Source organism: Schistosoma mansoni, chromosome W, assembly GCF_000237925.1.
Source record: "Schistosoma mansoni strain Puerto Rico chromosome W, complete genome".
Taxonomy (NCBI): domain Eukaryota; kingdom Metazoa; phylum Platyhelminthes; class Trematoda; order Strigeidida; family Schistosomatidae; genus Schistosoma; species Schistosoma mansoni.
Window position 1 is genome coordinate 6,546,998 of NC_031502.1, and position 17,209 is coordinate 6,564,206.

Consider the following 17,209-nt stretch of genomic DNA (forward strand, 5'->3'; position numbering starts at 1 on the left):
CCATCCAGCTCAGAGAACAAACCAACATCAAAATCACCCACCTGAGCTACAAATCTTCTCCACCACCTTATGAGCATGTCACATTCTAAAGTCAAGAAAGATATATAACTGAACGTTGATTGTTAGTTGAATATATATTTGGTGTCATATGAATTGATATATCGTATTTCGCTATTGTGATAAAAGGAAGCATTCAGATATTTTGAATAAAAGTTAAAAATTTGATTATATTGCTGGGTTGAAGCAAACTATTTGAAAATTTCATTATGAAAGCATAGTATTCAATGAATAATTACATATTGGTTCTTGAGAATGAATTAAGATTATGTGGAATACGAAATACCCTGGTACGGCCGAGAGTGGGGAGAGCCTGTTCTCCCTCTCGAAATGCTCTCACATGGCCAAGCGTATATAGCCTCTACTAGGAAAGTCCTACTCACTGCCTTCTCTTGGCATTACTGTTGTTTAAGAAATTAAGAGGACGAAAAGCGAATGTCCGGAGCTGTAACCGGGTTGGTGGACACGGAAAGTCCACTTAGAGAAGTTGAAAAACCCTTATACCAAACCATTGGTGCACATGGGCTCCAATATCCTGAGGGGACAAATGGTGTATGAATCAATAGTCGGTCACCGGCTACCATGGGACTGCATCTCCTCACGATGCTCCACCGCCTTGTGAATCAGACCTTTAGGTCAAAGGCTAGGGGTGTGTCACCCTGAGTAAACCACCTGCTTCAGTTTGGGCACCTGGGCAGTATCACAGCCCTCACACAAATCAAATGAGATTTGTGCGGCGCATATATATCTGGTGCCCTCTTGTACCAATATTTATGTGTTTAAATAAATAAAGAATACCACAGAATTTATCAGTTCAAAATCTTAGTTATGTTTCAATACAAACTTCTGTAAATTTACCCCATAAAGAACAACAAACACTTGTTAAATTGCCGAATTGTAACTCTTCATTGAACGATTGTTAAGTTAGTTATTTTGTTTAAAATAATAACAGGAAAATAAACATTGGACGGCCGTATCGTTGCAGTGTGAGACTCCTCAGTAGTGAGCATCCACGATCACGCCCGGCTAGAAACGTACCTAGGACCTATTCGTCTCGCGTGAGAAACGCTTAACCTCTAGACCACTGAGCTGGTATCCAACAGTGTTAATGTCTAAATTCAACCAATCCAATTGCAGGTTTCCCATGGTGACCTGGTTTCAAACGACTCATGATTTCAATTATAAAATTACTTAAATCTTCATACAACCACCTCTTGAGGAAAATAAACAACACTTCATCTTCTAATTGAACGTCATATATTTCTCACTGGTATTTAAATTTTACCAAAATGGACTGAGTAAATGGAATTAAGCTCAATTAATCTAACCTAATATTAAGTAAAATAGATACTGATTATCAAATTACGTTTTAAATATCAAATGAACAATGACTTTTTTGTGTTCTATAATAATAGGTCTACAATCTTTTAACTTGATTCAAGATTCAAAGAAATGCTCTTTACAGTACATTACAATGTTATAAAAAATATGAACAAGTAACTTATCCGAAAACTTTGATAATGATTTCTATATATATGCATGGATGTCATGTCAAAATTAAGTTCATAAAAAACTACATGTATAAAAGCCTTCTTTAACTAACTGTCTCCAGGAGAAGATATCAAAAGTGTCTCTAACATTCACTCAGCTCCTTCCCAGTAAAAAAAAACAACTTAGAAAATCAATTTATGTAATGGAAAATGTAAAAAAATAAATCTGAAAAATTACATGGACTGACTAATTTCCTCTTTTATTTATACGAGCCGCTATTTTAAATTGACGGTTATAAAAGACAGATTGCCTGAAATTGGCCACATTTATGTGTATTTATCAATTCAACTGCTCCTATGGAGAGTACAATTCGGCAAGTTTGTCAACGAATAACAGAACACCATCCATTGTGGTGAGAAAAGTAGAAGTAAAAGTGATTAAGGGTTCTATTCTCCCTCACTTGGTGGACACAGGTCATCAAGTTGAACTGAATAAAGATTTTGAGGTTATCTACCATATTCCATCAAATTTGCCGCATGGTTTAAAAGTTCGTCTTTTGCATATTACTGAAGCCATCGCAATTCATGTTCACAAACCGAACCTTTGTATCCAAAAGAAGTTTTTACTATCACTCTCGCTACCTTGGCCATCGGTATAGCGGAGCTTGTAGCAGAACTTTGGCAAACATTTTTCGTATTCTTTCCATTTTTTGTATTTCTGTGTTTTGTTTATTCTCAACATTCGTCTCTTGATTCTTACATAACTACCGTATTACTGATCATTCTTTCTTCTCTTTTTATATATTATGCAACGTAGCAACTGGTTGATTTTCGAATAATAACTTTGACTATTACTAATCCTCTTCCTTCTAATTACTCAATGTTAGTTTATAATCGATATGTCATTATATAATTATTACGTAGCGTATCTACTCGAATAATGTTATTTCATTATTGTAAATCAAATATATATTTGTGTAGAGCCATGATGAAAAACTAATCGAAAAGAAATTACTTCTCTCGATTCCTTCTTTCTTTATGTACAAAATTAAGGATTTTGTAATTTAAAATGTTCAGTGGGACCCTTTCATTTTGACGCCAATTAGATCGGATCATGTTATCAACGGGCTCACAAGTTTAGTGACCGGAGATCTGACTCCTGTTGGATCGTATGAATGATTGTTGTCAAAATATACATCTCCGCTAACCTCATATATAATTATCGACTTAACTCGCGTTAGTGAATAACGGGATTAAAATTAGTCAAATACAAGAATGAATTTTGAATATGTATATTTCATGCATTCATTACTGATTTGAGCAGGCAGTCAAATAGACGAAAAAAAGAGGGAAGTGAGAAGCAGATTGGAGAAGGTAAATGAGCCAACTCGATTTAATGAAACGTTAATCGATAGTCATAGTCACAAAATTAAGTTAGTTATTTGATGAATAGGATATGAATTGCACACACATACAGTCATATAAAAACAGTCAAGGTTGATAAGTGATTAATCAACAAGGTCAAAACGTGACTCAAGAAGAATGGATAAATTGGCCTGTCCAGAAGCTAGAATAAGTTATATAGGCTTAACGACACTATAAATGTCACCTGAGTAGATTGTCAAAATAAACTATCATTCTGGTCAAAATTGAAACGTTCGCTAAATTAATCAAGTCATTTATTCACACAAATAGCTTAAAAGCAAAATCAATATGTATAGTTTGTTAAAATGTACCCACTGTTTGAGCTACACTCTTCCTGAGCAAAATATATCATAACATACATAGTAAATTTATCATTTGACAAATGGATAAACATATTAAGTATTTTGTTTACTTCCAGAAAAGCCTAATAAATAACATTGAACTAAATGAAATCAACATTCAAACATTTCAAATCATTCAAGTGTATATTGAAAACTTTATAGTTTGAGGTTTTTAGTTAACAAACCTTTAAATTTGAAAAGACAAAGCGTATTTATCACTAGTCATTATATATATTTAGTTAATTGAGTTATGGAATTTTCAAGCATTAAACACAGTTTAGAAATCTGAAAGTATAGGGAACTTCTCAACTGTATTTTTTATTTTAGAGCAACTCTGTAAAACACATTTAATGATATGTACTGGATGAAAGAGTGAACATTTAAACTATATAGTCGAATTCCAGTGATTAGCTACTTTTCAAAATTCAGCCTGAGGAATATAAAACATAACTATAATCATGTAACTATTATCACCAACACACCTGAATTTCCAGAATGATTGAAACTTCAAACTATGGCTTCCTTCTACGATTTCAGAAGACAATCTAGAAAGAAAACTTCTAACATTATTATGGGGTATTCCTGGAGTCTTTACAAATTAACTGTCTATCTATTTTAACTTATCTGATTATACAAGGACAACTGATTTGCTTCGTGTTTTAGAATCATTATACCATTTGCAAATCAATAATACAAAAACAACCTGTTAGTTATGGCAAACATTAAATTTTGTAATGAACTCCATGTGCATGGTAAAACAGAAAATCATTCCTAATAATTCAAGAGAACATTGATGACATTTCACTGCCGGAATGCTTATTTCTGAGTTAAAAACTTCAGTTTGTTATAATACGAGTTGCCAGTTTAAACAACTGAATTACAGCATAAACTGATGATTAGTATTGTTATATAGTTGAGATCATGAGTCAATTGAAGCTAGACCAACATGGAAAACCTGGAAGCACTGGAAGGCTGTTTCATCCTATTGTTGGACTCCTCAGCAGTGCGCATCCACGATCCCGCCTTGCGGGATTCAAACCCAGGACCTACCAGTCTCGCGCCAGAGCACTTAACCTATACACCACTGAGCCGGCATCCAACGGTGTTAATGTCCAACCTCAACCAATCCACGAAATTGAGTGACCAACTCCCATTGTGTTGAGGTAGATACCTGTCTCTACCTGACATGGATTAGCCCCAATGGTCATCACTTTTCACTAGAACTCCAGGAATTACCTCATGGAGCCAGTCACTAGTGAGCATATATGAAGTTGGTCGCGCAATTTCGTGGATTGGTTGAGGTTAGACCTTGGAAGTAACCAAATATATGTTTTTTTTATCTCTAATCCAGTTTACAAAATACAAAATCACTGAGATCGAGCTAAAGTGTACAACAATACTTTGATTTTACATAAATATTATTACTGACAGAAAATCACATAAATTCGCTTAAACAATGCTCAGTTAAACAATCAGTAATTACATAATATGGGGGCAATCCGCATAAGATGTACATGTGTCAATAACAGACTGATCAATTGCAGTTCTAAACATCAATTGGAAGATTCAAATAAACAATATCAAACGAATCTAAACTTCACCCCATTGCACAAGCAAGTGGCCATCAAGACTCAGTAGCTGAGTAGATAACGCAATGGTGTTTGAAACAAACGGTATTGGGTTCGAGTCCCACAGTGAAAATCAACTCTGTGATTCAGATGCATTCAGCTGACGAGTTCCAAATAGGAAGAAACGCGTGTCAAACTGCATTCCACAACATAACTTATACATAGATTAATACGGATTTTTATAAGTCACTATTATTTACAGAATTAGTGTTCATTTTATGTTTATATTAAATATAAATAAACAACCACAATCATAAATTAATTTTATTCCAAAAAAACGTATTTGTACTTTATTCACCCGGAGACAAAAAAATAAAAAAAATAAATTTTTTTTCTGTAAGCCAAATATTTTCTAAGAAAATTTATTATTTTTTCCCATTGATTATTTTATTATTTTTTACAAACAAATTTTTGTTAATTTTTTACATACTACTTTATATAAACTAAACAAACGTTATTTTTCTTAATTTATTCAATAAATTTATATTAATTTCAAATTTTCGATTTGGATTCAAAGTCCAGTTATCATTTTTGGCATTTGATTAATGGGTTTTTTTCAGAAGGGGTTTTGTGGAGATTTTCATAGTTGAAATCATAAGTCAATTGAAGCTAGACCAACATGGAAAACCTGGAAGCACTAGACGGCCGTTTCGTCCTATTGTGGGACTCCTTAGCAGTGCACATCCACGATAAATAATAACTGATCAGTATTGATTATTATTTAATTGTTCTGTATAAAGTGGTAATGTAGTTATTCTGTCGATATGTTTCTTTTATGTCTATTTTTCGCAGCTTCACATCATATATATATATATATATATATATATATATATATATAAGATCTGCCGAGAGCTAATGGTGTTTTCCATAACGAGAAAAAATATCAGCGATATTGCCATCCAATTCAGAAAACTCGACAACATCAGGAGCATCCAACTAAGTTTCAAGTAGTTTGTTTAAAATATATATAGTGGTAATAGATATATTAACACTAAGGTATATAGAGTAGACGTAAGCATCAATTAGCTTTAAACTCTTGTTAAGTAGCATACAGTCTAAGTGATAATTTCAATCTCTCAGTGAAAACATCTCTTCAAAAAATAAAAAACTTTGTACACGTAACAATATTACGTACTTAAAACTAGGACTATCATTGAATATAATAATTAAATAAACTACGTTCGAAGATATAATCCCAATAATATATATCAAGTTTTATTCTTTCTCCCCTTAGTTGATCTTATTATTCACAAGATAGGGATGATCTGAATCCAGTGACTTATTGGTTGATGCAATAGCGTTTGAGGAGAAATGTAATGGATTCAAGTCTCAATTAGAACATTGAATTTGAGATTTAGAAACATGCCGCCAACGAGTCCCGAATTCCTATGCTAGTCATTATGTGAATTTACTAACAAAATTCTATTTTAAATTGCCAATCAAAGTACATTTGAGAATATACCTTCTGAAATTTATTTTACCAGATGAATCATAATTTCAATATCATAATGTTACTACTTGTTGCAGAAAATAATTATCGAATAATAATTAAAATGTAGCTCATTTGCAACGATTTTGAGTTGCTTTTATTTCAGTGATGTACGGTTTTAACTATTAATTAGCTGGCACTGAGATTGATCCAATTAAGAAAACGGTTGCATACAGTTTTCTGCACATATAGAACAGTTGCCCAAGATCTTGTGGCTTGTAATGGTAGTTTACGTAAGATCATTCTATGATGTAATCCATACACATCAACAGTCTCCACAAACCCCTAGTGTAATAATAAGTATTGATATTTACAGATAGTATCCCATTACCCTAACAAATAAATTACTAAAACACAAACAGTGCCAATTTTTTCAACAAATATACAACTTCATGCTTCATTGTTCTGTTTTGATTATGGGTTTCGATTTTATAATCTGGTTAATGTGACACTGCATCTGACAGTCGTTCGAATAGTTTTATACGACAGTTTTTTTTAATCTGGTACTGCTGAATTGTTTCTCTGAATCCCCCTACAATTCGCCTTATTAATTTATGTCGATTACAAAAGACGTGACATTTATTTAATCAAATTGTTCATCATCACAAAACAAAGCGTATAATGAAGTATGAACACTAAGAAAACACTCTTTGTACTTCACTTACTCGGTTCGTAACTCCATTGATTCAATGTATCATATATTTCCAGTTGCTTTTATTTGATTCCAGACATATATTTGTTTGATTTTTTCGGAACTGATCTTTCGGTTAAATAATTTGAAATAATCTCCTGGATAAAAATCTTTTTAACAGCTAATGACTGATTTTCCAAATATAATATAAGTAGTCTAGTTTAATATGAGTTAACACTATAATGTAGGTTTTTAAAGTATTTAACTAAACATTATATATGGATGCATATATATATCTGGGTACTAATTATACAACACCGATTCATGTCTTAATTGTATTATCCCATCAACTCTTAGAAACAGAATAAATCTAATCATACTGACAAAAATCATTGTTTTTCTTTTGTTTAGAAAATGAAATAAACACCACTTGACTGTAATAATTTGCTTGAATTATAAATTTAATAAAAATTGTCCTTCAGATAATCATAATAACCCATCGTCTGAATTTATTATAGTGTTAAACCATCTTAACAGGATATCACTATGGGGATTAATTAACCAATCAGAGTATAATAACTTACTTCAATTTGATTGGATAAACACATCAGCCTCCAATAAATAAACATTTATATAATTAGCCTAATCCAAATGACACATTTCACTAAGACACGGAAATGTTATATTGTTTATCCTTGTAGAAGATAGTTTTTGTGCATAGACTTAAGACAGTTTGTATTTTATTTTTGAAATGGATAGTTTACACTGCCAAGTTAGTCTGGTTGGTGTTTATGGCTGTTCGGTAAATATTTGGCATTAATCAATATAAATCAACCTGATAAATTAAAAGAATTTTATTTTGTGTAGACATCTGGCTACGGATTTGTAATGCATCCGATACTATTTGTTTATGTTGAGGGTAGGTGGAATGTATTCAGTGATTCTTTAGATATAATCAGTATAGGGGTGTAGAGATTGTTAAATTTATATTGATATCATGAAAAGATCAATTTTAGACTACCATTGAAAACCTGGAAACACTGGATGAACGTTTCGTCCTAGTATGGGGCTCCTCATTAGTGCGCAACAACTTTAACCTGAAGAATTATCTAGAAGATTATTTAGTACACTTCATTTAACTACAAAATGAACAGAAAGTATCGGATGCTTTACAAAATCACAGCTGAATCACACCAGCTTCATTTTGTCAACGTTAAACAAATCATTACGCTAATGTAAAAAAAACTGTGAACTCAAAGTTGACGGATTACTTAGCAATAACATATGTCACGTTTTTGTAGTCGTTTCGGTGCCGACCGAGTTCCATTGAACAATTTACGAGCCGGACGCTAGTCTAAGCATCTCAAAGTTATGTTCACTATGTTGATATGTTAGGTGGTTGGAAGTAGTTGATAAACAACCTTAATCCCAGGTTTCGTGCAAGCTTACACCAGACAGAAACGTTTACCTGTAGTCTTAAGGGAACTAATGCTCCTTGTCAGATGAGGACCTACGTCACTCAATTTCAAATGTATCAGTCCTACATGTTGTCAAACTGGCTCAGTGGTTACTTTTTAGACAGTCAAACTGAGTGATGAAGGTTTGAATCTACCAGGGGCCATGAGTTTTTTCATGACTGCATGTATATTGTGTTGATTAGTGGCCACTAACACGAAACTTAAGTCGATGCTTTTTAGTCAACTACTTTTGACATATAAAATAGATTTGCCACCGTTTATTTGCTAATAAGATAATAATAGAAAATTCTACAGTATACCCAAATCCCACTACACTAAAATTCCAATCTTCATACTTCGTTCAAATTTCTTCAAACAAGCAGTGGGAATACATAGATACAACATTCAGTAATTTTTATCGAGATCATGAACCAATCAAAGTTAGACCACCATTGAAAACATGAAAAGATTGTTGATAATTTAATTGAGAGATCCGATATATTAAAAATTATCTTTCTAAAATCATTCATAAAGGAAACGAAACAGTACTAATTGTGTGCACTTTCAAAAACTACCCATTTAAACCGGTTGTTCATTAGTCTTTTAACAGTTGAATTCATGAGTTCAATCCATGTTGGTTGTGAGATAATTATCAACCTCAGACAATGGATGAAGGGTTGTGCAAGATCATGAATTCATTAGTGTTAAACATTAACACCGTTGGATACTGGCCCAGTGGTCTAGAAGTTAGGCGTTCGCTCGCGAGACTTAACATCCTGGGTTCGAGTCTCGCATGCAGAATTGTGGATGCTCACTCCTACGGAGTCCCATACTAGGACGAAATGGTCGTCAAGTGCTTCCAAGTTTTCAATGGTAGTCTACCTTAGATTGACTCGTGAATCCAACTGTTAAAATACTACCAACTTCCACATATCCCCATACTGACATTAATCTTTTCTTAATGAAATAAGTTGATTTTATTGATTAAACATAGTCCAAGGTTATGTGTGAAAGAAATAAGTTTCTACTTATTTTGACTACCTATTCACAAGGTCAACAATAGAAGAGAAAACTTTAAACAATATTTCATGAATATTAGGAAAATATAATGATTAATATGATGAATATATTACTTAAGTAGAAGAAAATTGATCTTATCTCTAATCTGATCACATGTTGTTGTTTATCTCTTGTGTCAAGATTATGAAAAATAGAAAGAAAAGTGACTGACTTAAAGGTTACTATTGAAATTACCGGAGAAATATAACCAGTGGGTAACTAATATATATTATATTAGAAAAGGTTAACAGTTTTACATTATAAAAGTTGATAGTCGTCTTGCAATGTTGTTGTTTTTGCACAAAAGTGCCATTGACTAAAGATTAGTAAACTAGATTAGTTACGGTAGTACCATATAGTTTGTTTTAAAAAATACATTGAAAGGTAACAAAATAAATGAAACACTATTTAACGAGCAACCTTCAAAACCAAAACCCATGTTTCTCCAGCACAAATAAACAAAATTTTTAATTGTTAAAAGGGAGAGTCATATGTACTATTTTCACATTTTTTAGCTCTATCAACATTAGGTTAAAGGGCTCTGAATTTCCCAACCTGTTATATCGTGTGAGTGCATGCGTGCCCAGTTGATATATGACGTCATAAGACCTATCAAAGAGGAGTGAATTATCGATCAGAGCAATGATGTACGAAAGCCGTCTTGAGTACTTATCAGTCCCGCTTTCTGCCTAGCCCAATCAGTTAAGTCCAGAACACCAATAACAGCCTCTGCAATATGAATCATTATTCTCAAACATACTGAGTTTATATACCAAACAAGATGACCACATCGTACCATAAAATAGAAAATAATATTTGTACAAGATTCGGTCAAATGTGGCTGTGAATAGGGGAACAGTAATTTATAGACTGGGTATAACTCAGAAATAGTAAATCCTATAATAATAGTCTATAGGTCAAAATAAAGCTTATAATAAGAGGGACACGAATATGAATAGTATAGTCACTTAACAATTATACAATAGGAAATATACATATCATATTGGTCCATAAATAGTTCTCAAAGTTATCATTCGTAAATCGCTTCAGGATATAACACAACCGTGAAAGGATACTGGTTTTCGTGTAGAAGTGCTACTAGATGATTAAGTTTTTGAGGAATAACTTTGGAAAATATTACTTATAGCTATCATAAATGTGAAATGAGTAAATGCAAAGTGATGTCATATATATAAACCGGATCATGATCATAAAAATGTTCCATTTAGATGAATAGTAAATCAATTCCTATTAATCTTATAGGATAAGGACCCTAGAAATCGACTTGTTCATTAAATTAATTTGAGAATACATTTAATGGTATTTCCCAATTATATGTGTTCCAAAAGTGGTCACTAGATGTTAGCAACTTCACTTGGCAATTGTAAGTAGCATCAACTCATCTAAAACTCTTGTAATATAAAGTGGAAAATATAAATTCAAACTGACCTTTATTTTATCAATTCATTGTACATAATGTGTGTTATTCTCAGCTATCGATCATTCCAGCAATCGACTGCCCAACATTGTTGAATATTCTGATCCATATAAAACTTCATAAGGTCCTAAATTACAGCTATCTAAAAAATATCATTCCACTCAATGTTTGGTGCTGATATGTTCCAGCTATCATCAATCATTCTAAGCCAATACAAACCAAACCAGAAACAGTTTGTGTTGGGTTTCTGAAAAGCTCAGAACCTGACTCTTGCTGCATTTCAGTAAACAAAGTGTTACATCTGCACGAAGAGTAAATGAATGGTGACTGCTAGGAATTATTAATGGACTATCATTACACATATTCTTATTAAGTAACTAGACCACATATATCTTCTTAATTTATTCTCAATCTGTTACCTACATTCTCTTGTACTCACAGCCACTCTTGGCTTGACATTGTATAAATATTTTTTTTATTTTATGGTGTGATACAGTCTGGTCTGTTTGTAAATGAACCATGTGTGTCTGAATTATACGACTCATACAACGGAGGCTGATATTTGTTTTCTGGACTGGACGGGCTGGGTTAGGCGAGAATTTACTATTTTCAGGACCACTAAGGTCTCAGAGTTGAGTCAAGCCTGCGGATGTTAGCTGACGCGTAATTTGTGTAGCACGGAGACGAGGCCATAGAAATCGATATTCGTATTGGCGATTTTGTCACATGATATTTAACGGGCCATAGGACATAACAAAAGAGCATAAATGTGAGGACTAAGTGTATTAGTGGTGACGAGGTATACCGGGTACATATGCCATGAATTTTTTATGATCAGGATGAAAGTAAAAAACAAATATTGTTTGATTTGCCTTTTTCTTACGTTTTTTATGCGTCAATTTTTTAGTTTAAATGTACTATGGAAACAAAGTTTAGTCTGACGTCATTCCTTTCAGACAAACAATGTACAGACAGTATTATAGAGAGATGATTAACAAACTGACATGAATAAATAGAAAACTAATTTCAAACAAACAATGAAACTAACCCGTAACTCGTTAAATAGCACAATGTACCATCAACTGTTTACTCTTATATTTCTTTCCACTTGATAATCACTAGGCTATTAGTGGATACATTTTTTTATCAATCCTAAACACTTTGAATTGAACTAAGTTGTTATACTACTGAAAAACAAATAAGCTCTTTACAGCACACATTTGTTAACATTAAATCTAACTGTTATAAAGATATCAACTAAATAACTAATTGCATTAGCATTTATCATCTGTTTGCAAACGTTACTACTTACTTACGCCTGTTACTCCCAATCGAGCATAGGCCGCGGACCAACATAATTCAACCCACTCTGTCCTGGGCCTTCCTTTCTAGTTCTATCCAATTTTCGTTCATTCTTCTCATGTCTGTCTCTACTTCTCGGCGTAATGTGTTCTTCGAGCTTCCTCTTTTCCTTTGGCCTTCAGGATTCCATGTGAGGGCTTGTCTTGTGACGCAGTTGGGTGATTTCTTCAATGTATGTCCTATCCACTTCCAGCGCTTCTTCCTTATTTCTTCCTCCAATAGAATCTGGTTTGTTTTCTTCCACAGTAAACACTACTACTGCAAACATAGTAATAATAATAAATGCCTAATCAGAACAATGACCGAGCGTACTGCATGGTGAACATTTAGTCCAATCACTCTTTCTACTGCTGGTGGTTGAAATAGTTGGAACATCATACGGACACCATTATCTTTATCACACTCTTCACTGGGTTCCAGGAGTGGCACGCCTGACAGCAGAAGGTTGGGAAGATTGAATCGAAGAGAAAAAGAACGGAGAGTGATGGTTATAACAGTGAAAAAAAGATAAAGTTTAAGACAACTGATAGAGGAATTTCAAATGAAGTGATGAGCGTATAGTTTTCACATTTTTCTAAAAAACTATGTAATTTTGTATCAAGGCACAACTGGTCATTACCGCCTGTGTTCTCGTTCATTACGATGTCAGATGTCTCTCAAGCCATAAATCCAGAGGCTACAGGCGTTACTTCCATTGAAACATTCAATACTATTAACTGTAAGAGTGGCATTTCTTCTTTAATACATTTATGGATGCCTTCAATTCCTATGATATGGGGTGGACCGGCATTAACGCCGCAGCTGATTATTTACGTTACGCTAAATTTTGCTTCGTCTCCTTACTGGACCGTATTTGCTGAAAAGATTTGAAAACTACCTATTAAGTAGACATTGTTAAAACTATTAAACAAACCTGGGAGTTTTGAAGGCCACTCATACTTTAATGATTCGCTTTCAGTAAGTTTCGTAAACGAAATTAATCAGAGCAAGGTCTTTAGCTCCCGACAACAGTAAGAAGTGAATGTTGTCCATCCGATTTCCTGTCAAACAAGGGAACTATGAACTTCAGTCACGAACAACGCGCAGTAAATCGTGGTTATGAGTCGTTGACTATCTGATTGCGGTGAACAATCAATCTACCGTACAAGCATGGACGAACAATTGAAATCCATATCGAATAGCTTGCCTAATTTATTTTATACAGGATATTCGGAGAAACATATCTTAGTGATGATGATGTTTTCAGCCGTGGACGATGACCTTTCATTCTGCGTGCATATTTGACAAAACAGTTACTCCCTTTGCAATGTCTATTTCATATAACAAAGACAGGAACTTTGATTCTTATAAACTGTTAATTGTCCGGCTAACTTTCCTCCAGTTGAAAATCCAACTTCAATAAACATTTCTCAAAACACATTCTCCGCCTCGTTGTTCGATATAAGCACGTCAAGTGACCTGATTTTGGTAAACAGATCTGTAAAATCCTGCTCCTTTGTACATCTGAGAGTAGGCTCCTCATTGGGCGATCAGAACTACGTTTCTGATTGGTCTGAGGGTAAAGAAGACAAGGGTACAAGGAAATAGAACTTCACACTCAGAAGCGACAATCCATTACTCTAGATAAGAAATAAATCATGAACTCCATTTGACGGCAGAATAGATCTCAATTTAAAGACATGGTAGGGCCGATAAAGAAGGAAATAGAACATTTGAATAACAGAGATGTGGGAGTAAATTTTCATCAATAAGGATCAGGAATCCCAAAAACCGTGGCAATAAGGTCAGCCGCATCTTTTCAAACAATTTACCTTAATATCTATGTTTTTTACATATTTCATTTCTTTCTGCATTGGCATACATAATTGCCATGGTTATTATGATTCCTTAACCCTACCAATGAAAATTTAGTGGTATGATTATAAGCACTGAATAAATAGGGATTGTTTAACTTGTCTTTAAAAATGTAATAATTCGCTAACTGGTTTGCAATGATGCATTGTTGCAATCTGATCGATTGAAATCCACCTAAAATAAACTATTTGAACTGGATGCCTAATTTTAACTTTTCACATCACAATTTTGTTTCAATAAAATAATCCGTCAGACGGTTTAGCTGTTGTGAAATATTTAAAAAACTGTCGCATCAGTTATATTTGAACCTCTTATGATACTACTGGTTGTTATAGACATTGAGATGAAGAGTGGTATTAATTTTCTTACTGGTAACACAACTTAACTTGTTTGGCCATGTCCATTCAATCTGACAATTATCATTGCCAATAGAAAATCGCTAAAAATTAAGTGCATATAATTTATATGTAAGTATAAAGACTATATACTTCATCCAAAGTAAACTACAACTGTTAACTATTTCTGTATTATGGTCGTACGTTTCTTGTCGACGGAGACACATATTCCATAATACAGTAGTGATTACTATACTTGAAATCTAATAAACTCAAATATACATTGGTCTTAATATTTCGCAATTTTTTTCCTTCCTCATACTTTTCTTCCTTCACAGCCAGATAGTTCCCCTTCTATCTTCTCTATAGACCTTTTATTTCCAAATGGGTTATTTCTGTTTATGTGGTTCCTCTGATTATAGTTCATCTCAATTTCAACAGTTTATCTTGTCATACTGAGCATTCCCGTTCCAGACACAATTTCCTTATTTATCTTCATAATGAATATTCAAACACTCAACAACAAAATTATTTTACGTTTCAATAGGTATATTCTGTTTATATATTCACTTCACAAAAAAACTCCGTACATTTGTATTGAACTCCTTAATCTCAAAATTACTTAATATTTATTCTTATGTAACGAGCTGATATAATGAACTGATAATGTAGTCTCATCTTTGGATTTAATTCTGAATACCTCAAGTTTCTGATTGATTGTTATCTTAAGAGAAAATATTTAGATAAATTGTTAGGTTGATCAATCAATATTTATTTATCGAGATCGTGAAGCGATCAATGTTAGACCATCAGTGAAAACCTGCAAGCATCAGATGGCCGTTCCCTTTTAGTATGCGACTTCTCAACAGTGAGCATTCACAACCCTGCATGCGGAGTTCGAACCCAGGACCTCCTTTCTCTCGCGCGTACGCTTAACCTCTAGACCATCGAGTTGGCATCCAACGATGTTAATGTCCAACCTTAACCAATCCATGATATTACGCGACCATCTTCCAATATTGCAGTGTCATGGATTGATTAGAGTTAGATTTCAATCGTATTTCGACCAAACCATCTCAACACTTTATTTTGCTTTGATATCCTTTGAGCCATGTGGTTTAATTTTCAAGTCTTTCGTTTCCATTTTGAATAACATAGACTTAAACTCAGATAGAAATTAGCTTTTATAATTACTGCGAAATAACTGACATCGGTACGAAGTGTTATTTATTTTTACTGAGTTCAGGTTTCCTTTACATAACTACTAAAATTTCTACTATTTTTCTAGGTAGTGTCAGTACAAAGGTTAAAAAATGACTGATCCGTTTGTTTACAAGTAACAAGCAGATAATTTCGTCAATAATAATTTCGTTTAACTGTTGACAACGCCTTAGTTATCTATATCTATTCATTTATTTTGATTGTGTATTTATGACCTGATTCATGAACTTACTATAGACTTTTTATCATTTTCCTAATGCCGAATATATATTGGTTTTGTCTTAATATGTTTGTTGATTGTTGAGTGATCAGAGTCCTGAGTTACTAGACATTTTAACTTTTCTTTGTATCAGCTTTAAAATAAGATTCGCTTTCTAGTATATTCATTTCTAGAACTCAAATACAATTCCTTTCATCATCATTATTGTTGCAGACCAGAAAAATAACTCGTTATGAGTTGAAGTGTAAAATACTACAATGTCCTGTACTGGATGGTTACACATTTCTAATAAAGGAAACGAAGATAACAAAACAGCTATTCAGTAAGCTTTTTTTATTTAACTCTTGAGCTTATATTAGGTTATATGGAATACAAAATAAATAATAAAATGTTTAGTGTTATGCATTTATTGAATAAACTGTAAACGTTCATATTGATATCTGATATATGTATCATTGAAAACCAAGAAACACTGGATAGTTGTTTCTTTTTAGGACAGGATCGGCAGTGCATAACGAAAACTCTACCTAGGACATTTAAGCCTCATAATGAGTGCTTAATATAGTGATCATCAAGTTGCAACATTCCTAACTTGAATCAAGTCTATAGTTATTTAACAACCGTTACTGATCAACTTCTTATGAATCGGTTTAATAATACGTATTTTAGAATCATCCCTCAAGGATCAATACCGAATGTTATTACCCTTAAATTTCACACATTAAATGCTTTCGTACCTTATTACATAACAAAACATCGATTTTTCCTGATAACGAAAAGAAAAAAAGTCAAGTGACAAGTTCTTTTTTAAACCACGTAAACAATTTAGTACTATTGAATATTAAGCAACTTATATGTAAATATACACAATGGTCCATATAAATAATTCAGTGTAATATACCGCCTACCTCTTTTATATTTCTGATGCTTTATATGATAATGTACTTTAAGGGGGAAAAAAACAAACCTTTTTTTTAAGACATAGAAACAAACTTCTCTAAAATAAATAATTTTTCATTTTAGATTATTTTCCCTACATCACGCAATGCCACTATAGTTTAATGCTTCTTATTGTTAGCACATAATTACTACCACTTCTATAGTTCCCATTCATGACTGATTATAGATTCAATCATAAATAATTTTAATACTATTTATGATTTATCTCTATAATAATAATAAACAAAATAATTGGTATACTT

General features: G+C 33.0%; 1 protein-coding gene across 1 annotated transcript in view; it reads right to left on the reverse strand.

Annotated features, from left to right (window-relative positions):
* The window catches only part of Smp_134140 (putative camp-specific 3,5-cyclic phosphodiesterase), a gene marked incomplete at its 3' end in the record, with an annotated part of 102,172 nt that extends 94,986 nt beyond the window's left edge, over positions 1-7,186 (reverse strand). The window contains exon 1 of the mRNA XM_018800034.1: positions 7,096-7,186. Coding sequence (XP_018653888.1) covers positions 7,096-7,112 — 17 coding nt within the window. The 5' untranslated portion in view covers positions 7,113-7,186. The remainder of the gene's footprint in view (positions 1-7,095) is intronic.
* Positions 7,187-17,209: the final 10,023 nt, after the last annotated feature.